This window comes from Macaca thibetana, chromosome 5 (assembly GCF_024542745.1).
Source record: "Macaca thibetana thibetana isolate TM-01 chromosome 5, ASM2454274v1, whole genome shotgun sequence".
Classification (NCBI taxonomy): Eukaryota; Metazoa; Chordata; class Mammalia; order Primates; family Cercopithecidae; genus Macaca; species Macaca thibetana.
In genome coordinates, this window is record NC_065582.1 from 45,942,672 (window position 1) to 45,966,421 (window position 23,750).

A 23,750-nucleotide genomic window follows, 5' to 3' on the forward strand; every position below is an offset into this window, starting at 1 on the left:
GGATGAGGAGGAGCAGGGAGGGAATGCTGTTGGTATCTAGGAGGTAAAGGCCAGGGACGTTGCTGAGCATTCTGCAATGCACAGGGCTGCCGTCACAAGGGAATTATCCAGCCCATAATGTCAGTAGTACTGAGATGGAAAATCACGCACTAGAGTATAACTAGATACATAGCTACAACAGCTTAATTTAGCAAATAACAAAGTGTCATGCTTTGATGTGAAAATTATACTTACGCTTCAAGCTATTCTTTTTTACTTCTAGGTGATCATTTTATACCAGACTTCCACATTGTGATAAAACTAATTCAAATATTTCTTATTTTCTATTCTGTAACTGATTTCTTTTTCTTCACTGGTTTCCAAATGCAACTGTCCTCAAAGTTTAGTTCTTGGTTCTCTTTTTCTACAGCATCTCCCTCATGATTTTTGCATAGTGTCCGCTACACAAAGTCCCTGACTTACATAAATTGGGTTTTCATACACTCCAGAATCTGCACTCTTATTTATTACACATTAAACCACCTCTCATACACAGAATACAATTGTTAATGCATCATCTGGCTGACGGCCTGCTGCTGGGTCTGAGGGAGGACGATGAGTGCTCCCAACTGAAGCCTGTGGGGGCATAGCTAAGGTCTAGGCAATGATCTCTCTGGCCTGCATTTGGAAGGACCACAGTGACCTCCCCCACTCCATACCCCCTCACAATTCTCTGACTTCAGAATCCCACACCCCCTCACAATTCCCTGACTTCAGAATTCAGGGAGCCTGTAACTGACCCTCACACGAGGAGTCTCCGTCTTAGCAGGGTTTCCCTGGCCCAGGCCACCTTCTCCCTTTCTAATATTTCATTTCCTTCCCCTCACACCCTTTCTCCAGCAAGTGATTATGCACAGCCAGAAGGGGACTCTCAGTCAGAGCCACACATGAGGAGGCAGGATGTGTCATGAAGACGCAGCCCTTTCCTCCAGCTTGCTTCTGGCTTGGAGTATCAAAGTCCAGGGGTGGCCAGCTGTCCATCAAGACCCCAGTAGCAGGTCTGAGAGAGGGTGGAAAAGGGTGGTGGCTGAATCAGCTAATTCAGAGTCCCCGGGGTATCTTATGACAGATACGCAGCTGGGGTCCCAATAGCTATAAATCTTCTTATGCAACTCCACAATTGCCTAGATCCTTTGAGAGTAATGCCTAACAAAATACAAAGATTGTACAATATATATTTAGCTCTCTATTGTTAAACTTTCAGAAACCCGACTTTCAGCCTCTCTCACAGAAACTTCCTGCATAATAACTACTCCTGAATTTACATGTCTTGCCTTTGGCTGTCCCCAAAACTTTGTCCCATATATCCAAATATCTGATGAGCTTTTTGCACTTGGACTTCTTACCATCACATCAAAGCCAAATTAAAACCAAACTCCCAAGCTATCTTCCTTCCTGGCTTCTCTAAATCGGCTATTGCTATATCTATACTGCCATACTACTGTACCTACACAACTCCTCCAGCTGCCCTGTTTGGGCTCTATGAGTCATTTTTTACAGTCCCCGTAACTCTCAGAGCTGGTCATCTCCTACAGCCTGATGGTTCTTACTTCATTTTTCTTTAACCCATCTTTTCCCTTTCCACTGTCACTGTTTAATACTTAAGCTCTTATTATTTCATGAAGCCTGTCAACATCCTCTCTGAAGAGCTCCTACCTGACATGTCTTTTTATCTAAAACCCTTAGCACTGTGCCTGATGTATGGTTTGACTTCAAAGTAATTGCATATTGTGTAAATGAGCAAATAAACAGTTCTCTGTGAATAATTGATTTATGCATTCCAAAACAGCAATTTGTACTTATTTTCTCCTGTGTGTCCATTAAAATGTATGCATTGCATTGATATCAGTATAACCTTAATGGGCCCAGTGTCTTGAGTGCCTAGTGCATGCCAGGCATTATGCTAATCATTTTCACCTTCACTATTCAATGTCTTCTTATTCCTTTACAAACCCAACTAAGACAAAAATAAGTTCATTGCTGTGGGATTTTGTTGTTTTCATTGTTCTGTCCTCAACACTTAGAAGAGGGAACAGCATATGCCAGATGATCAATAAATATTTATGCAATAATTGAATGGATGGCTTAGTCAATTATAATATTTCATCAATCATCCTTCAGAAACCTAGAATATAACTTAGATCTACAAGAGAATTTTCCTAGTTGCAAACCTACAATTGCTATTTAAGTCCTATTAAATACCGTTGCTATTTCAATAAAGAAACTTATTATGGCATAGTAATAAGCTTTAGTAGTATCTCTAGGAGGCCAGAGAGACAGAATGACAGGACATGCAGCAAGAAAGAATGCCAACAGCACTCTGTGGATGACCATTGCCACTAGGTACAGTTGTCCCTGGACACTAGATCTCTGCTCCCAATGTCCATGAAAACCAAGTGCCTCCACTGCAACCCTCACCAATATGGGCTCTATGCAGTTGACCTGCAGCCTCCTCATATTGTACACTTTTAAATCAAAGTCTCAAGCTACATTGGCAGAGCCTAAGTGACAAGCTTATGCCCTAGCTGTTAGAGAGGCTGCATAATGATATTTTCTAATTCTTTCCAGTAGATCAGGCTTGTCCAACCCATGGCCTATGGGCTACATGCAATCCAGGATGGATTTGAATGTGGTCCAACACAAATTCGTAAACTTTCTCAAAACATGAGTTTTTTTGTCACTTTTTTAGCTCATCAACTATCATTAGTGTAGTGTATTTTATGTGTGACCTAAGATAATTCTTCTTCTTCCAATGTGGCCCAGGGAAGCCAAAAGATTGGACACCCCTGCTATAGGAGATGGGACTCATCAAATCCTAAATCCTCCAATTATGGACAGGGAGTTCAAAAGCTGCAGAATAGTTACAAAACAAAATCATGTGACCTAATGAATACTACTGGCCAGAAAAAGCCAGTCCACCTTCTTAAGTACTGATTAATAGGTACTGATTCATAGGAATAAAAAGGGCACCAGAAGGGAATGGAGACCAAGTAGCCTTTGGTCATGACAGAATATTGATTAGTTTTAAAATATGGAAATATTTATTGTTGTGTTTGTTTTCCCTCTGACTGAAATATTCTTTCTCCCATTCTCTAATCAAATACTACCCCTTTAGAAAAGCCTTTTCTAACCACTCTATATAAAATATCACCTTCTGATTCTCCCAGTTATGCTTTATCCAACTATCCTGATTTTTGCATAGCACTTTCACCATCAACTATATTATACATTATTTGCTTATTGGCCCACTGGAAAGTAAGCTACACAAGAACAAGGATTTTTTTGATTTCACTGTTCTATCCTCAACACTTACAAGAGTCAATAGCATATAACAGGTATTCAATAAATATTGGTGGAATAACTGAATGGATGATTTAATTAATTAATTATAACTTTTCATCAATCCTACTTCAGAAACCTAGACTATAACTTAGACCTACAAGAGAATTCTGGAGTGCATTAACACATTTTTTATTAATTATCAAGCCAAACAAACTGAAAGGATGCCTGAAATGTTTTTAGGTTACCAGAATTACTCTTTTTGTGGTAAATGTATGTATGTATTTTGACAATCAGAAATCTTCCTGAATCTATTCTGAAGTGGTCTTGTCATGCCTTAGAAACAGTACATTTTACTAAAGAATATTGTTACAAATTTTCAAGAACGTACCATGCCCCGTGTAAGTTTCCTTCATTCTGCTTCCCCTAAGTCTACCTTCTTCTCCCTCCATATTAAAATGGCCCCTCTTTCTCTGCAGAAAGAATTCTACCCATCTCTCCTAGCCCAGTCATCCCAGGAAGTCTTCCTTTCTACTTATTTTGCTCCATTCATTTCTATCCACAATCATATTGCCCTTGTGTTGTAATTTAACAGTTTCATATACACGTCTTATTTTCTAGTTGGATTAGAGAATCCTGAAGGTCAATGCCCACACTAGGGAAATAAAAATGTATAAATATTATCTCTACTATTTAGAATTAGCCAGGCGTGGTAATGTTTGCCTGTAATCTCAGTTACTCAGGAGGCTGAGGCAGAAGAATCACTTGAAACTGGGAGGTGGAGGTTGCAGTGAGCTGAGACGGCGTTACTGCACTCCAGCCTGGGTGACAGAGCAAGACTCTGTCTAAATAAATAAATACAGCATTACAATAACACAGCTTTTCCGGATGTTTATTTCTGTAGTAAACCGGCAATTGCAATGGTAGCTCCTTCAAGATTTAAGCATTAGGAACTAAGCCAGCCCCAGAATCAAATAGTATTGTCTTTGGCACAAATTTGCATTTAATTGGAATAAAATAACATTTTTAGCAGAGAGCAAGAAGTTAGTATTTGGGATCAATTTGTAGGATATGACCAATACATCAGGGAGCCATTTATCTCTGATTTGTGTTGCTTTATAAAGAAGGGGAAAGAGAAAATACTTTAATGAAAACTCTCTTCTGCTCTAGCATCACCATTAATTATTTTGACTTCTGATAGACAGTCTTTTTTCTGGCCAATACATGTACTTACTACATTTTAGCCACTGGTATCTTTAGGTCAAAACCCCATTGAGTTGTTCCTTAGCTATTAATTTCTCTATTTCTAAGGTTAATGTTATTAAGGAATAATAATAAATAGAGCTTTAAAACATCTGTAGATGGTCTTCACCTTCTTGGATCCATCTAGAACTAGAAACAATTCCTACCAGCCTCTTTCTCCTAACATACTTGGTTTAAAGTAGGTTCCCCTAAAATGTTTTGAAACACAGAATATTTCTTATTTATCCCAGACCATGTTTATATTTCTCATTTCTCTAGGAAGTGAATTGATATGGTGCCTAACAGCAAGCATGTGGTCACAGAAAGCATTGATTAGCCAGTGATATCAGGTTACAGTGACTAAGGAGCTCATGCTTGAAGAGGATGATGCTTTCATATTTTCTTAACTTGCCCAAGGCATACTAAAATTTCAACAAAATGTAACAATAGTGTTGTTTGGTATGGGGGCAGGCAAAATATAGGCAGATTGCAAAGGAATATGAAATGTGACAGGAAAGTGCTTTAAAAAGAAAAATGTTGTAATAAAAGAAGAGTTTCAAGTTCTAACACAGGCTGTTCCAATGAAACTAGCCACTTGTTAAAAGATGTATTAACCAGTCAGCAGTGAAAGCAAAGTCAAAAGAAGCAATATAGCCTGGCGTAAATCAATCCTCTGCTGTTTTAAAACCATGATGATTAGAACCCACATTTATTGAGCACCTCGTTTGTGCCAGGCATTTGGTAGCATTATTTTCTTTGATTCTCACAACAATCCAATCGAGCACATAATGCTATTATCACATTTACTGATGAAGAAACTGAAGACCCATAATTTGCTCATGATCAAATGGCTCATAAGTGGCAGGCTTAGAACCTGGGTCCATGTGACTCAGGAGCCTGTGCTCTTCATCACAAGACTACAAATTAGCTGTTTGGAATCTGGAAACATTTCTGTCTCTAATTGTTAAACCCTTCTCACTGTGCATGTTTTTATTCAGAGGGTCTGATCTGCAATCGATTTTTCCTACTTTGCTTTTGAAGTGTTTGCATTGCATTGATCCCTAACCCATAGGAATGGCAGCTCAGAGTGAAAGACAGAGCACTGGAGTAGCAGACTGCAAAACTGGCCTCACCACTCACCTGTGGGGACCTGGTCAAATTGCCTCATCCTCCTGAAACTGTTTGTCCAGTTATAAATTGAGACTAATATTTGCCATACTCTAATGGGTTTGTAGAATAAAACATGTGACAGTATATAAAAGAACTTTGAAAAAGACACAAAAAAAGTAAATATAAACTATTACCAAGACACAGGATTTCAAAATCTAAAGGACTACATACATAAATAGTTAAAGTGTTTTCTAACTGTAAACAATATGGTTTTTTAAAAAATAGCAGTAGGATTTGGGGCACGTTTATTTGTCTTATTTGTCTTACATTTTTCTGTATTTATCAGAATATCCACAATAGTATCAATAATGTTATTTTTTAAAGAGAGAGAAAACTACAGAGAGTAAACATGAAAATCAACATACACATTTATCTTGCAGTTACACATCAGTGAGTTCCTGTAAGCCCAAGTAGGATTAAATCTCAGTGCTTGTTTTCTACTGATCCTTCTTTGCAACTATAGATCAGAACCTGCAGTGCGAAGGAGGGCTGAGGCCAGCTTCCCTCTTTCCATGCTCATGGTTCCCCTCCCTTACTACCAAGGCCTTGCTCTTCCCAGGTTGACTCTAGAGAGAGAGGAGATAAGGTAGGCAGAGCACAGTCTAGTATAGAGAGTATCACTGCCATCTGCTCTTGGAGGTCCCTGGGTGGCAGCCCTTTAAAGGGGGACCCCTTTACTTAGTGTTTTCATGGGTTCCTTGAAGATTCCTATCTTTGGAGCCTCCTTGTCTCTTACCACCTGTGCAACCCATGGGAATCTGGTGGTTGGCTCCCAGCTTCCTTTCTGCGGAAATCCTGTTGCCTCCTTAACTGGCCCTATTGGACGGATGACCCACCTCTAGTCCATACACCTGCTTTCTTTGTCCTGCTCTTCACAGCTACTCTATTGCTTCCCAATGCAGCGTTCTCCACTCACTCCTTTACCCTGCCAATCTTTTTTGGAAATGAGTAAGTCACATAGACTCCAACTGTAGAAGGAGATGTCAAGCCCTCCAGGAGGTTCCCTGAAGCCCTGTAGGCTGGAGGTCAAGGCTGTAGCCCCATCTCATACCCATATCCTTTTTGGTCATAATAGGGATTTCCACCACAGCATCAGCTTTTTCTAAAGTATTCTCTTCACAAATTCTTTTTCTTTTCCACACGCTGCCCCATTTTGATATGCTTGATCTGATTAAGAGGTCCAGTAACTGTGGCACTGGTTAGTAAAGCTCTATTTGATAAAGTTCATACACAGTCACTTTGGTATCTGATATCTGTCATACTGGCCCATCAGTTGAAACTCAGTCATAAAGATTTCTACTTCAACATCTTTTCAGAGGTGATTATTTGCAGCAACCACTCCACAGATGAGGGAGACCTTCTCTTGCTACCAATACACAAACCTTACACAGCCACAATAAGGGGCTGGGTTGATCTTTCAGAAAGAGGCCAGTGACTTGGTGTGGACAAGAGGAAATAAGATAGAGCTCTTATATCCCTTGTCTACTGTCCTCTTCATGGGTAGTTTTTAAACATTAGAGTGTATAGGTTCAATGCATCATACTATGTCCTGAAAGTGATAAAATAAGTAAATATAATGTCGGTATTATCTTCAAGGAACTTCCAGACTAATATGAGATCAAATGGATGCTCAAATAATACAAACGAGTAAGTTAAGGGCAGAGAAAAAATTGAGGAGGCAGAGAGAGTGGAAGTGAACAAGACAGGCAGGGAGAAAAGGATAGAGGTGTTGAGTATGACCTGAATTTAAAACTACCAAGCTCTGGCTCTTTGGAACCCTGATGCACAAGACCCTTTGGGAACAGGAGGCATCTGGCTCCCTCTAGATTAAGCAGGGGGAATAGGGGTTAAGATGACACTCATGACATCCTCTAGCAAAGCAAAGAACATTTCCTCTCTCCACCAAAAAAATAAAATAAAATAAAACAAGAGTATGTTTTGAAACCCCTGATTTCAGAAGCAAAATGCACACCTTGATCATTGACTTTTGCCATCAAATACTCCAGCTGACTATTCCTTTGCCCCTATCAATTACAGGAGGAAATAAACTAACAAATCAACCTTTCCATCTAAACTGGGCTTGGATTTGTTTGGAGAAAGAGTACTATATTGTGGATGAAGACTCCACATTCTTAGAAGTGACACTTACACGCAGAGGATACCTTGGAGAAACATCATTTATCAGTAAGTAACTCTGGATTGGTTGTTGGTAAAACGTCATGGAAACATGAAATCTAGGACTAAACCTAATTATAAGAAAGTATACTGAAAGAGAATAAATAACTGGTTTGGAGAAATCTCTAAAAAAGTGTCTGTGAAATTATGCGTTGGTTTTTGCTCCATGTGAGTTATGGGGCTTAGATATATATCAATTTTTATCATCCTTTCCCTGTTTTTCTTTTTCTAGCAAGTTACATCTTTCTCTCTTTTATAACTCACCAGTCCCCAGGAAAATTAAGACAGTTCATAGCCATCCCACAATCTTCAAGTCACTCAATTTCCTTCAAAGTTGTTTTAAGCATATATTTTTAGCCTTAGTTCTAGCTATTTCTTTTGAAAAATTATTTATGAGTACATGATCCATTACTGTGTTTAGTTCTATATATTTCTTTTGATTATGTATAATTGTTTTAACCTTGCTAGTAGGTTATAAATTCCTTGAGGACATGTACTATGTCGAATTTCTTTATGTTCTACAAGGACCTAGTACAGAAATATGTCTTCTTGGAGTAAACACATACATAGTGCGTGCATAATATATCTCATTATCATCATTAATAATTAACAGTAGTTGTTCTAATAAGGCATTGCATTTTCATAACATCTTTAGCTGCCAGAACTTTCAGAGATCATTTTGCCTTTATTTACATAATCTATTAAGAAGACAGATAGGAGTATATTGTCTTCATTTTATAAATAAGCATTGAGTTTCCCTGACATGCAGGACCCCAGAGCTCAGGCAGTATATCAAAACTGTTGGAGAGAAGCCAGGGAAGAAATGAGCTGGGGAGAAAACAAGCAATCAAGAAAAGGCAGACTTTCCCTAGTCTCCGCTCCAGGCCCAGAGCTCCTAAAATAGGACTGTTCTCCTAGGAGAAGGGGTCAGCCAAAGAGCACCCTGATTTCTGGGTGGCCCTCAGCCTCAGCCTACATTCCAGGTTACTACATCAACACATGGTAGAACTCGCTGCCAGGAATGTCAGCTGAAATATGCCTCCCTCCTCTTGTCAGGCCCTACTTCTACAATTCTTTATCTCAAGGCCTTCTTGTGAGTTTGGGTTAAAATGTCAAGAAGCATTTTTATATCCTGACCCAAGAAAAAAAAGTTCATCTGCTCAGAACCATTTCAATGTTTGCCCTAACTGAACCCTTTGGAAATCCTTCTGGCCACCCTGTCCAAAGCAGCACCCCTGCCATACTCTATCTCCATGCACTGCTGTATGGTTCTTCATAGCACTTACCATAATTGGCATGGATCATGTGTCTATTTGTCTTCCCAAGTAGATTTCAGCTTTATAAGGTCAGGAACTACATCTTGGGTTATGTCCAACCTCAAGAACAGCATGGGCATATGGTAGTCACCAATATTTGTTGTTAAGTAAACTACAGCCAGGCCTTTTGTTTGGTAAATACTCTTTAAAAGCACAATACTACTCAACATCACAGACAGGAACCTCTAAAGCATCTCACTCAGACAATCCAGAAAGTCCTCCTGATGCCCCCGCTTACTCCACCCCAGGCTAATAGTCGAACCACAAGATCCAGAAGAAAAAAACAAAATGGTAGAGTTTGACCTCCTGCTCTGTCACTTACTCTTTTTTGTGACTTTCAAAAGAGTTCAGTTTCCTTACGTGTAAGTAAATTATCCACCTCACGATGTGTTTAAGGGGAATTTGTAATAATGATTATAAATTAATCTAGCACGGTTCTTGGCATACCGCCAATGCTCAATAAGTGATAAATACCATTCCGTGGCACTCATCAAACACAATTAAAATCACCTGTTTATCTGTTTGCCTCTTCCAAAATTGAAAACCTCTTGAGGGTAGTGGTGGCTGTGCCTAATTCTGTGTGACATCCTCAGCACTTCACACAGAGACAATGTTCACCAAACATTAAGTAAACGCCATGTGCCTGCTTCATTCCTATAGCAGCGCCACTTAGCTCTATCTAAGCTTTGGCTGAGGATACCATTCACTCTTCTTTATGTTCTCCACTTCCAACATGTGGCCAAAGGAGGCTCTTCCTAAATACTGAACATTCACTCTCGGTCACAAAATTGATATTAATGCAGGCTTTCTTCAGCAGATTTGCAAAGGCAACACGAGCTATCCTACCTTTGAAATTATTTTCAGGCTCTATAGCTTCATGTATCTTTTACAAGGTCTCAGATTATTTGAGAATGAGGCCAAGGAATTGCATGAGGGGGCTATTAATCTTATTTTATATCAAGTTTTCACCAGAGCTGGTGTCAAGTTACCGTATTTGATTTCACACATCCACACAACTGCAGAATGTAACTAACCCTTATATTGAGACCTACAGTGGTGAGGCAGGGGTATTGTTTTCTTGGTGTGTTAAAATCAAGACCAAACAATATTAGAATGCTGCTTGAACACTTTGGGTTAAGAAGAAGGTCTGTTTAGTCTTGATGGGATAGCATCTTTCATCATTGTATCTCACATTGGATATTTTAACACTATTTTGTTGTTGTTGTTGTTGTTGTTGTTTAGTATCTTCAGTAAGTTACTAATTACTATTTCCTAACAGAGCTCAAATCTCTCACCTCTCTCCATTTTCACCAACATTGCACTAATTGCCTGAAAAATTCCTAAGCATTCTCTTACAATCAAAAAATCACTAAACATATGAGGAAACAAGACACCATGAGTAAGAATCAGCAAGAGAAAACAACCTTTGGGGTCATTCTTCCAAAGACTGCAGAAATTGAAATTATCAGATACAAAATGTTCACTCAAAAATTTTTTATTGAATACCTACTACATGCCATGTACTACATGCCATGAATTCCTAATTCCCAGGAATTCATCAGTGAACACAATGGTCAAAGATCTCTACCTCCATAGAGCTCATATTCTACTATCTTTCTCTTGAGACTATGAACTTTCTGGGGGCTGGGACAATTTTTTATTCATCTCTGAATCCCCAGCATCTGGTAGAGTTTGGCACATCAGAGGATCTCAATAAGCATGTGCTAGAATAAATAAGTTAAATAAGACTGTTCTCTGTTCTCTTCTTTTTGTCAATCCCCCTTCCATGTTTTCTTCTCAATTCTATTCAATTCTGCTTACTTATACTCTCTTAGCCAAGAAAGATCATTTACAGGTGTCTTTTGGGAGCATTAAAAGAAACAATTTCTATGTTATCTACTTTTGTTAACAATAGAAACCACTTTGAAAGGAGACTATGCCTTCAGTCACTTGACTTTATATTTATAGGTTTTTTTATTTTTATTCAGGCATTGGTACCAAAGATGAAACTGCAAAAAGAGACAAAGATTTCAAATGGAAGACCAATAAACAGGTCCAATTCAATCCTGGACAGACTACAGCCACATGGAGGGTGAGAATCATACCTGACAATGAATATGAGACTTCAGAGACCTTCCAGATCATTCTGTCGGAACCTCTCATGGCTGTACTGGAGTTTCCCGAAATGGCAACGGTTGAAATTGTGGACCCTGGAGATGGTATGTGATACTGATTGATTTGCTTTATTAACCAGTACAGGTTCTTGGCTCCATTTCCAGCATTCACACTTCCCTCAGGCTCTGTAAGCCACTAGATATGTTCATATCCATTTAGGATTTAAAGTGAAGTAAATTACTTTATAGACAATAATTTTTCGTTTGGTCTCAGGATTTTTGAAAGAGAATACAGGAGGATTAAAATGAGGAGGATCTGTACCAGCATTCCTGTAATATATATACAAGATCTTACTGCAGGCTTTCTACACACCATAGGTACCAAGCAGCTCTGCTCCCAGATGGCTAATCCTCAGGGTTCATTCCAGGGCCACCATCTTTTCACAGCCAGATTAAATGAGAACTTAGATATCCATTGTCCTAGATGTGGCTCCTGGAGCCAACTCATTTGTTTCAACATGTGTTCCCTGAAGTTCTGTTATTATTGTACATAATGTCCTTGAATTCATTGGTTCATTTTATGGATTCATTCTTTCAGCAAATATCTCCCCAGATAAATTAAAAGGAAAAAAAAAATCTAAGCAGTAACTATACTGCTTGCTGCCCCTTTTTTGGAAGTAGAAGAATATTCCCTAAAGGGGGGTGGGGATTAGTGTTCATCTTTGAATTTTAATTAAGTACATTGATTACACACAGTAGTTAAAAGAGGTCATGTAGCACCTGGAAGTGCGTAGCTTACAACCAGGGAGCAGGCCTTAAGTTCCACAAGACTCAGTGAAGAATCCCTGCATTAGCATGCTCTGAACTACATAAGAGAACGTTAGTGTAATAGACATCTACAGGGGATGGAAAGCTTTCCATGGTCAAACAAGTCTAGGAACTATTTCAAACTTCATCCCTCTTTTTAGGCATCATAATTCATGTTAGCATATTTAAGATTCTGAGAAACTCTCCTATAAGGAAACCGATTTAGTTTAGTTTAGTTTTGTTAGTTTGAACTGTGGATTTTTTTTTTCATCATCTCCAAGGAATGTCTTTTAAAATCTCTAAGTTCCAGTTTTCTTAAAACATAATTTGAGAAGTAGTGTTCATATGCTCTGCACTTTGGCAGGTACAAAAGAAGTAGAAAACATTGCCCCCACCACCTAATGAACAAGGTATCAGACCAGTTTTGTTGAGAACAACACTTTGATACATGAATCAGTTATGAAGTAAATGTAAGACACATGGGAGAAACACTAAGAGTTCAAGGAGAAGAATATAGGTCATCATGGTCCCAAGTAATTAAGGCTCATGAAAGAGGCAGGGTTTGAGCTGAATCTTGAAAAATAAATGGGATTTTGATTAGAAGAGCAGATAGAAACAGGCTCTCCAGATTGGAAAAAACAGAGGGCATGACTGAATAACTTAGTCCTATTGTATCAATTTTTTTCATACGACATTGATAACTTTAATTTACTTTTAGCTTCTTCCATGATGCCAACGTTTTGAATTGAAAGATGTCAAGATAGTAAACTACCATATAGGTAAAATGGAGGAAAGAAAATTATCACTGGTCTTTTCTCCCTGCGCCTCAGGGCCAGTGTCTTCCTGGAGGTTGATACTTGTATCTGTTGAAGCTAATGTAGGCAGAAAAGTAAAAAAGAAAAAAATTAATATATAATAGCTAGATAATTTAACATTGAATTCTGAATTATCATTTAGTAATAGTTCCAAAATGAAAAAAAAAATGGTGATTGCCAGCTGGGTGCAGTGGCTCATTCCTGTAATCTCAGCACTTTGGGAGGCTGAGACAGGCAGATCACTTGAGTCCAGGAGTTCGAGACCAGCCTGGCCAACGTGGTGAAACCCCGTCTCAATTAAAAATACAAAATTTAGCCAGACCTGGTAGCGCATGCCTGTAATCCCAGCTACTCAAGAGGCTGAGGCATGAGAATTGCTTGAACTCAGGAGGCAAAGGTTTCAGTGAGCTGAGATCACGAAATTGCACTCCTCCAGCCTGGGTGACAGAACAAGATCCTGTCTCAAAAAAATACGTATGTATATATGATTGCCTACAATCTTTTCCCTTTTAGCTTGCATCACTAAAAGGAAGAATCTAGGTGTATATATAACATAAGGAAAAGAACTGAGGAAATAAAATGTGGTTTCATAGATAGTTACTGCAGTTATCCACTTCACACTATGAGTTGGAACAACCTCCTCTAAAATTTTATTTGTAAACAAACACCTATATTTTAATTGCACAATGCATGCTTAATAAAAAGCCTTAGAAAACATCTAAAATCTCTCCCCACCAAAATAGTACACATAATCCCATCAACAAGACATGACCTATATTCATATGGATATTTCAGTGAATGTTTCGATGATGTCTAGGTGTATGCACACACACACATACACACACACAAACGTGTGTGCACATATACACAACTCAGTAAATTTCAGCAGTAATATGATCTTTAAAATTGAGGGAAGGACCTGTAGTTTATTTTTCTCAGCCTATTAAATGACCAGCACAGTGTCTGCTTAATAAATATTAAATAAGCGGTTTGTTGAATGAAGCATGAAAACAGTTTTCTTCGTTAATGAATTAGATTACTTCATTGTTAAAATATTTTAAAATAAACAGTAAAAGTAAAGCAAGGACAGAAATATGTGATCTCCACTGAGAAGACTTAAACTTTGATCTCAGAAGAAAAAAAAGACATGAAATTGCTGCAGGATTTTTGTTTTCCTTTGTAATGCTGGCTATCCTTTTTAACCTTTCAAAAGAGGTCTCCTAAACCCAATTCCACTGCCTCTCCAGCTCCACTCAATAATAAATAATGTTTCCCATTCTCACTACATTTAATGCAGTGAATCTTGTTGGAAAATATAAGGGTCAAAGACTTTGTACATTTCTGCTCAGGTGTGTTCAAATATCACCGATCAAATCTAAATCTTGGTGAAAAGTCTTCTGCTGTCTTTTCTAGAATCAACAGTTTATATTCCAGAGGCAGAATACAAAATAGAAGAGGACGTTGGGGAACTTTTGATTCCAGTAAGACGATCTGGAGATGCAAGCCAGGAACTAATCGTCATTTGCTCCACACGTCAAGGTATGAGGCTCTGTGGGGTCCTGTTTGCAGGAATAAGATGATGAGAACAGGACTGTGGTAATGCTGGGAGTAGCACAGGGGGTGAGCAAAGCAGAGTTAAGATGCTGGATGCGTGGGCCCCTCATCATGCACGCCCTGCTGCAAACCCCCTTTACTGACTCTGTGCAGGTGCCCTACTGTTCTTAGCCGGTCTCCTCAACCAGGGATAACACTTTATTCAAAATTGGGATTAAAATAACTATTTTAACTACCCCACAAAGGGGCTAGTCAAATGAGACATTTGTGAAAGTCAGATGAGACATCTGGTGTCAAAAGAGTTTATATATGCTGGTCAAAAAATTATAAATTAAAGATTCTTATTTGTAATAGTATTGCCTCTGGGCAATATTGTAAAATAGTCTGTATATACTACTCAGTTTCTCTTCTCCTCCTCTCTCCCTATCTTACAACCACAGATACCCCCCAACCATGAGTTCAGGCATCTTTGCAACCAAAACAAGGTTCCATTCTTTTTGACCACCTCTATACAGCCAGATTTAGCTGTCTCATGTCTCATCCCCTCAGGATCATATTCTCTAACATCTCATTAGTAACTATGTAGAAAACGAAAATTGCGGAAATAAATGAAGACCACTCAAATGACAACAAGAAAAGGCTATTTATTTAGAGCTTGCTGTAGTATGTCAGCCACCATCACTTGCATGTGGCAGAGACTCCCCAGCAGGCAGAAGCATAAGAAAGCTTTATAGTGGAAAAAGGAAAGTATCAGGTATGCCCTGATTGGAAGCTGTTGGCCTGGGAATCTGGAGACTGGCCCAGTAGAAGCAGGCATCCTATATGATTGGTTAGGAGGGCATATTTGGCTCTCTCTGCTTGGTCTTAAATTAGAAGTGGGAGCAGAAATCAGGGAAACTGGCAGTTATTGAGTAAGTCTTGACCATTTGATTGCTGATTGCTACAGAGGTGGTGGCTTGGCTTCCTGGACTCATTGCTGCAGCTGTGGGTCGGAGTTCTCTTTTTATGTATGGTATGGCCATTGTCCCTCTGTATATTCAGTCTCTCAAAATCAATGCTCCTACTTGTTGATATGTCAGCAAGAGAGAATTTATTCCTCCAGCTTTTCTTTCTCTCCCAAACAATGTTTTTGTTTTTTGTTTTTTTGTTTTTTAAGTAATACCCCCACAACACTGTTTGTAAACACTGATGGTGCACTAATCATTTAGCAGGGGCAGGAAGTACCTTGGTAGATGGAAACTTTAATGGTAGGACCTTGAGATCCCCAGCAAAACACAGCGTAAAACTAGTTGCCTCCTTCACTTACCTGTAGCCATGTTTAGTATTTGTGAATTATTAGTAACATACAAAGCATGAGTCTGCTTTCCATTGCACTGTGTATGTAGCTCATGTTCATTTTATTTGTGAAAATAAATAATTGTTAAACATTTACCTTAACATGACTTCCAGAGAGTTTAAGTAACCGAATTGAACTTTCATCCTATACATGGTGAGTAGGTGAGGACAAATACCACAATGGCACACGATATGAGTATAAGAAGATTTACAACATTCATGTTTGTAATTCTGTTACTGGCCAGGTTCATTCTGCTTGTGCATAGCAAGCCAATCACTGTGGTGACAAGTTTTGCAAAAGAGAAAACAATTTCCTTCACAAGGCCACCATACAAAGATACAAGAGAACGAATCAAATTCATCTCTTGGAAAAGAGGGTTTGGGAGTACTTATGAAATAGAAAGCAGGGTCTTCTAAAGCATGGGGAAAGGTGATTGGCAAGTAGGAAAAGTGAGGCAATTGGGGCTTGTGTGCAAAACTAATCAAGCTACATGGTTCTTCATAGGACACGTATGCACAAAATGGCAGTGTTAGCATAATCTGAGGTTACAGCTTCTGACCCTCTGACATAAGAAGATCACTCTTTGGGCACTGGAGCAGGCCCAGTTAAAGGGTCAGTGGTCTCAACAGCTTGAAATGGACAAGAGCTACCCCCTAGTTCCTGAAAAACAATTTAAGCAACATTACTCTAGTGCCCCAGTCAGAGATGTTATCTATAAGGATGCTAGTGGGAGTTCAGTTATGTATTGTTTGGCTAAGTGATTTGCAAGTGGGAGCTTTTTGTTGTTGGTTTCTTGGTAGGTGGAGGGAGGATTTTGAGACAGGGTCTCACTCTATCACCCAGGCTGGAGTGCAGTGACTCCATCACAGCTCACTGCAGGATCAAACTCCTAGGCTCAAGCCATCCTTCCACCTCAGCCTCTGGAGTAGCTGGGACTACAGGCACCAACCAATATGCATGGCTAATTTTTAAATTTTTTTGTAGAGACGAAGTTCTTGCTATGTTGCCCAGGCTGGTCTCAAACTCCTGGCCTCAAGCGATTCTCCTGATTTGGCTTCCTAAGGTGCTGGGACTACAGGTGTGTGCCACCCTACTTGGCTGCTAAAGGGAGTTTTAAGATAAGCGATAAGTAAGCTGTTAAAAGCAAGCAAGGCAGGTTAAATTTGGCAAACTTAATCAGCTTAGCCCTCAGTTTCAGTTCCAGCAAGAGGTATGCAAGAGTCAAGATGCTACCATGCATACAGTGGCTTCGTGTTCCAGGAAGGGCCCCGACCCTGTTATATCCTATTTTTTCTTTTTCCTTTCTTTTTTTTAACCACAAACATGAAAATACCTTCTTATGTGGGGATCTGGGGGTCAAGGCTCAGGTGTCAAGCAGTCTGAGTTGTGCACCAGCCATGCAGGGAGTTTTCCAGGCATGCCAGCTTTCACATCTGGAAATCATGTGAGAAGTTGGATTACATAAGGGAATCCTATGAGAAGCTAAAGTTAGGTGTAGCCCTCCCACGTGAGGAAGCGGCACCGCCTCATCATAGCTGACTCCCTGCCAGACACTCTGAGCCTCCTTATTCATTTGGATGGTCCTTCTGCAGCATAGCTCTTCCCGAGGGAAGAACAGACAGACCCTCGGTGAATTCTTCCAGCTTAGCAATGACATATGATCTATCCAACTGGGCTGTTCACCATCTCATCTCTTTCATTCACATCTAAGAGACCTTAGCACCATTGTCTGCTGGACACTTTGGTTGTAGACAGAGAATATGCCACTAATACAAGAAGAAGCCCAGCTTGAAGCCCAGAGCAAAGCATGAGTACACTTTCTATAATAGCTAGTCTGTCCAGCCTCAACCACACCCCCTAGCTCCCACGCACTTGCCCATTATTGCAAAACCCAAACTAGAGCCCCAATGCACCAGGGGAAGAAAGAATTTGGCACATCCTTTCAGTGATCAGCTAGCTAAGGAGAAAGGCCTCAAGGAGTACCTCACCTAGCTTGTTTTTTCTCCTCTTCACTTTTTCCTTCCCAAACAGAGGAAAACTAGCTTAAACACAAGAGTTGCTAACATTATATGGAGCTGGCTATATCTGGTGCTTTCAAGAGGAAATCTTAGTTAAAGAACAGGCAATAAGGCTGTCTCTGGATATATAGCCAAATGCAACAAACATGAAGATCTTGAAGATGCATTACAAAGGTTTGTCCTTGTAGTGGTTTTAAATATCTTAAAATAATCTGTTTACTGCCAAATCCTCTGTCTTCCAGGGCAGAGGAGAATTTATTCTTGTTCCTCTTCTCAACCTTGGCACCATTAATGTTCTGAATAACTATTTATTGTGGGGGCTGTCCTGTGCTTTGTAAAATGTTAAGCAGCATCCCTGCTCTCTATATACTAGACGCAAGTATCTAGCATCTAGATGCATCCCCCACTTCCATCTGTGACCCCCAAAAATGTCACCAGACATTGCCAAGTGTCCCCAGCAGGTAAAATCAGCCCAATTCAAAACTATTGCTCTATAATGAAATGTTTTAAGCACAAGGATTCTTTAAGTAAAGACTTGCAAATTAGACATTTCTTGGCCCTGTTTCATTCTTAAGAAAAATCTCATTCATCTTTTTCTTCTCATTAGTCACTCTCTTGTTAAAAAATTGCCTTCTTGGAAGGAACAGCCAATGAAGAGCAAACCACAGAACCGAAAACCAAATGAGTAGGAACAGCATTGAATCATCCTGTGGTTTTTGGTCAGGCCCAAGTCAAATATGTTGAGGTTTTCAACTACTCTATCCAGTTAAAAAAGAACTGCGTAGTAAACCACAAGCCATGGACCCCGCCCCACTTCTCTGATTGGACTTTTTCTCTGGGTCATCTCCTAAGATGGAGGTAGAAAGCAGATAATTCTTTTTTTTTTTTTTTTTTTTTTTTTTTTTTTTTTTTTTTTTTTTTTTTTTGAGACGGAGTCTCGTTCTGTTGCCCCGGCTGGAGTGCAGTGGTGCAATCTCAGTTCACTGCAAGCTCCGCCTCCCGGGTTCATACCGTTCTCAGGCCTCAGCCTCCCATGTAGCTGCGGCTACAGGCGCCCGCCACCACGCCCGGCTATTTTTTTTTTTTTTTAATTTTTTTTTTTTAGTAAAGACGGGGTTTGACCGTGTTAGCCAGGATGGTCTCGATCTCCTGATCTCATGATCCGTCCGCCTCAGCCTCCCAGAGTTCTGGGATTACAGGCGTGAGCCACCATGCCCGGCCAAAAGCGGCTAATTCTTAAAGGGTTCCAAGTATGTCCAGGTGAAAGACTTTCTTCTTTCTTTCCTTTTAAAAAAGATTCTCTGTGTTGATTTATTTAGTTGTAGGTGTGTTCATAGGTTATAGAGGTTATACTTTGCATCTCAGACAGTTTGCGGGGATTATCATTTTCTGTTCCTGAAGTACAAATCACATGGTTTAAAAGTTCCCTTACTGCAGGTTTTCTGGGAGTAAACTCTCACCATTTTCTGTTTATCAGAACCTGTCTTTATTTCAACTCCAGTCTCAAAATTCTAGGTTGGCAGTAATTCTCTCCCAGCATTTTAAAGTTATTATTCCAGCATATTCTGGCTTCCATTGTTAAGAAGTTTGTTTTTCATCTAAAAGTCGTCTTTGTAGAGATTTTTTTTTCTATGCATCTAAAATCTTACATGTATTTGATCTGAATCTGTGAAAGATCTGAGGGCTTCGCTTGAAAATGTTTTCCTCCAAGAAAAGTTTGCTTCGCTGTCCAGGATTCAGAGGGTACTACTGCTCCAGACACACTCCTGCAGCCCTGTATCCTCAGGCGTAACCATAGCTTCCGGGTCAGCTCTGTGAGGTGCCCTGTGCCTAAGCCCTGTCTCCACCTGCAATGGTGATAGTGCACTTGCTCTTGGGGGGATACCACCTTCTGAATGAGAATCCCTTCTGTGGGTTATGGGATTTCAGGTTGGGGGAGGGTTTTTACGGTTCGTTTTAGGTATTTTTAATTTCAATTTTGTTTTGTTTGTGGGTTTTGTTTTTTTTTTTTCACACTCGACGATATTCCCTACTTCCTATGAGAACAGAAAAGCCAGAATCATTATTTTTTCTAGTTGTTTTTTAATGTACAGGCATCCCAGAGTACCTGACTGGCCAGTCTGCTGGAAACAAAAGTCCCAAAGTCCCCTCTAGATAGATGCTCCCAGGATGCTCCAGTCAAGCCTTTGCTACCCTCCTCCTCTCTCCTCTGGTTCTCCCATCTCCCTTGAATCATCAGCACTCCTGGGGCATGAAGTGACTTGTGCCTGGGGCTCCAAAAGCCTCCTGCTCCAACCAGCTGTTAGCTGCTGCACTTTAAAGAGGGTGATTGCTTGTCTTGCTGTCCTATTAAAATGTACATATTAAAAGAAAATCGTGTGTTTAAAAGAATTTATAATCAAGTCATCAAATAACTAAAGACAATGTGAGAAAGTAAAAAATGCCCCAGGCTGACTGTCAGGAGATGGGTCTTTGACTCCTTGGCTATCATGGGGCATTCTCTGCCTCAATTTCCTCATTGATAAAATGCCCTGGCCACCTCATAATCAAACAGCATAATATAATGATTTAATTACCCTTTAGTGTAGTGCATTAATAGGACTTTCTCTCTGATTTTAACATTTATGATTTTTGTAAAGCAAGTGTAATATGTAGCCACAGAGACTGAGCCATAAATACTCTTTTGTAAATAAATAATTAATTTGTAAAGTAACTTCACAAATTCTCAGGCTGCCAGTGAGGTGAGGGAGGCCTGGACAGAGAAAATCGATGCCATCATCATCATGGATAGAGTGGTATGCTGGATCCAGCCAGGAACTGCTCCTAAAAGCTGAATCTGTGTACCTCTTCCCTACTCTGTGCTCAGTGACTTCACATTGATAGTTGAAGTTGGCTATGGTGGGAATATTAATACAACAAAAATCAGCAATTATTGCAAATCAGCTTTCATGTGCCTTGTTTGGAGAGCACATCGCCATGCTAAGGGAGGGAACTCCTAGGTTAACATGAAATGAGTCTTTGGTTCTAACCCTTAATTTTGGAGAACTAAACCCATACCCATTAAAACTGTCATCCATCATGCCTCATAATCTACCCCTGCAAAAAAATGAATCTTCTGTAATATTTCTCACAAAGATGCTATGCACTACCACTGGTCAAGCCACCCAAACAAGGCTTGAGACCCAATAAGTGTCTTTGATACCAACCTGGAAATCATACATTTATACCCCTTGAAGCCTCTTCACTGTTAAATATGGGATATATACAGACCATCGCCAGGGACCTTATCTTTTATCTCAGAATATACTTGATGTTTTCAGAACAGAATTTTTCCAGTCCTGAGGATTCTTAACTTGCTACAGATAAAATATTGTTTGTTTTTTATGTAAATGAATGTCAGTATTCACATTCTTAACTATTGAATATAACTGCTGAAAGAGTTGCCCAAAGTAAATTTTCTAGAATCCTAAAAGGAATGTTCCACTTAGATCAACTGAATTTTTTTATTAAATACAATTTACTTAGACAACTTTTTTCACCAGCTCTTGTTTAAAAATCTTGCTAAAACATATTGTCTTGATTTCTGCTTTAGAAAAGTTCAATTGCCAAATGATTTTCAAGAAGTATTATATTTCAGTCTTTCATTTAACCCAGAAATCAACCTACTTAAATGTCATATCTATGTTGACCAGTGGATTGGTCAAATATAAAAAAAAAATTTAACAGAAAAAGAAAAAATCTCAATTGCTTTTGTTTCATGAACTACAAATAAATCATTATTTGAATATTCGTTAGGTGGTATATATTGAGAAAGAGGTTTAATACAGATAGTTATATTCGGTGAAGACAGTGTTAGTTACCATGCAAGTCTAGTGTGTACAGTATCTGCTTTTGACATTTTTCTCGAGGAGTTAACATGCAGTTTCTGACAAGGTTCTTTGTCATATTGCCTGTCAACCAGCATAATGCACACTTGATGGCTAGGCAAAATTGAGAACTGTGTTCTCCAAGGTATAGTTCTTTTTAAACATCTGGCTCTTTAAAAAGACATTCCAAAAGTTGTTTGCTATTTAATCAGATTGTTGTAAGAGCTTAAGACCTTTTCCCTTTGTCTGTGTGCCGGAGAACACAGAAAGTCTCCCTGACAGTGTATCATCTCATCTTGAGAGCCTTTCTATATTGCTAGCCACTTATCTCTTTCCCCATTTAACTGGAGAGTGCCTGTCTTAGGCATTCAGTGATAGCACTATGTCTCACATCCCAAGAGCCAGCCTATCCTGGTTGACTTGAGTGTGGAGAACTTTTTCATGCATAGGTTTCCCCAGAGAAGGAATCTCATGAAATAATAAGGTTTCAAAGCATAGACTACCACTGAAACTCAGCTAGCCTCCCCACCAAGTGATAGTCCCCCTTGTGCCTGTCCATTTTGATCAGTTTCTGCCCTCTGACCTAGCAAACACATTTTATTCTCATCAACTCGCCAGCTCTAACAATTTTTATGATTCCAGAATAACAAAACAGTCCATTTGTTACTTCCGAATAATTCTAAAATTTTTGTTCTTTCAAATAAAAAACCATTCTGAAATACTTTGTGAGTCAGTGCCCTTTCGAGCAAAGCATCTGAAGTCAGTTGGAGACCACTGTCATGTTTTAGCAACTTAGATCTATACAGGCAACATGCAGTGATGGACACCAACTTGTACTGATGTTTAGATGACAGTGGGCATTGGGGTCATCATGCATATATGCATGTACCATAGCTATAAGCAAGAAAGACTCTTACAAGACTGGAGCATCCAGTCCAGAATCTCACTATCATCTCCTTATTGCTTCTTATTAAAGTGAGGTATGGTGGGAAATATTTATACTTTTCAAAAACTTCCTATCTGGTATAATAGGTTACTATTTCGTAGTCTTTGTTCTGCCTAAATCTGGTCTGCCTAAATCATTTAAATTACAAAGAATACTTTTCAGTCTTTTAGCCCTAAGCCTATGTGTTACTGTTTTAAAACTGCAAAAATGCATCAAAACCTAGGAATCCTACTCCTAAGTATTCTAGAAAAAAAAATTGGGGGGTTGTGCAAAAGTAATTGTGGTTATTGCTATTAAAAGTAATGGGAAAACCGCAATTGCTTTTGCACCAACCCATATATACCCACTCAAAGACTCGTACTTGAATATTCATAGAAGCATTACTCACAATTGCCAAGAACTAGAAATAACCCAAATTATCAACCAGTAAATGGATAACCAAACTGTGGTATAGCCACACAGTGGGAAACAGTAGTCAGCAATAAAAGGGAAAACATGTCACGGTACATGGATGAATCTCAAAAGCATTGTGCTAAATGAAAGAATCAAAACATATGCTTCATTTGTATGAAATTTCTCATAAAGGCAAATAAATCTATAATGACGCAAAGCAGATTTGTGATTTCCAAGGCCTGAGAGACAGGGAAGGAGATGGATTGCAAGAAACACAAGTCAACTTTTGTGGATGGATAAAAACGTTTTATGATTGTGGTGGTGGTCACATGATTATATGCATTTGTCAAAACTCTTCAAACTGTGCATTTACGTTGATGAATCTTAATGTAAGTAAATTATTAAAATAACATTTAAAACACACTGATTCTAAACTGAAATCCTCTAATCAATCTTGCACTCCTTGTAAAATAAGATATAATTTTCTGGCTGTATTATGGTGTGATACAAAGAACTCTAGTTAGGGTGTGTGATGATCAGATTACATAGATGCTGCTCACAGCTATGCCGCTGTGGGTAGAGCACAGCAGGAAAAAAATCTATACTATTTTCATGCTGTGGATTCTCTAGTCCTAATTTCACTACACCTCAGTTTTCTCATCTGTAATAGCATCCTGTGA

The 23,750-nt window shown here is 39.2% G+C and overlaps 1 protein-coding gene across 1 annotated transcript in view; it reads left to right on the top strand.

Annotated features, from left to right (window-relative positions):
- The window catches only part of FREM3 (FRAS1 related extracellular matrix 3), a 108,921-nt gene that overhangs the window by 57,767 nt on the left and 27,404 nt on the right, over window positions 1–23,750 (top strand). Inside the window, exons 3-5 of the mRNA XM_050791081.1 lie at window positions 7,768–7,914; window positions 11,210–11,440; window positions 14,371–14,496. Of these exons, the coding sequence (XP_050647038.1) occupies window positions 7,768–7,914; window positions 11,210–11,440; window positions 14,371–14,496 (504 nt within the window). The remainder of the gene's footprint in view (window positions 1–7,767; window positions 7,915–11,209; window positions 11,441–14,370; window positions 14,497–23,750) is intronic.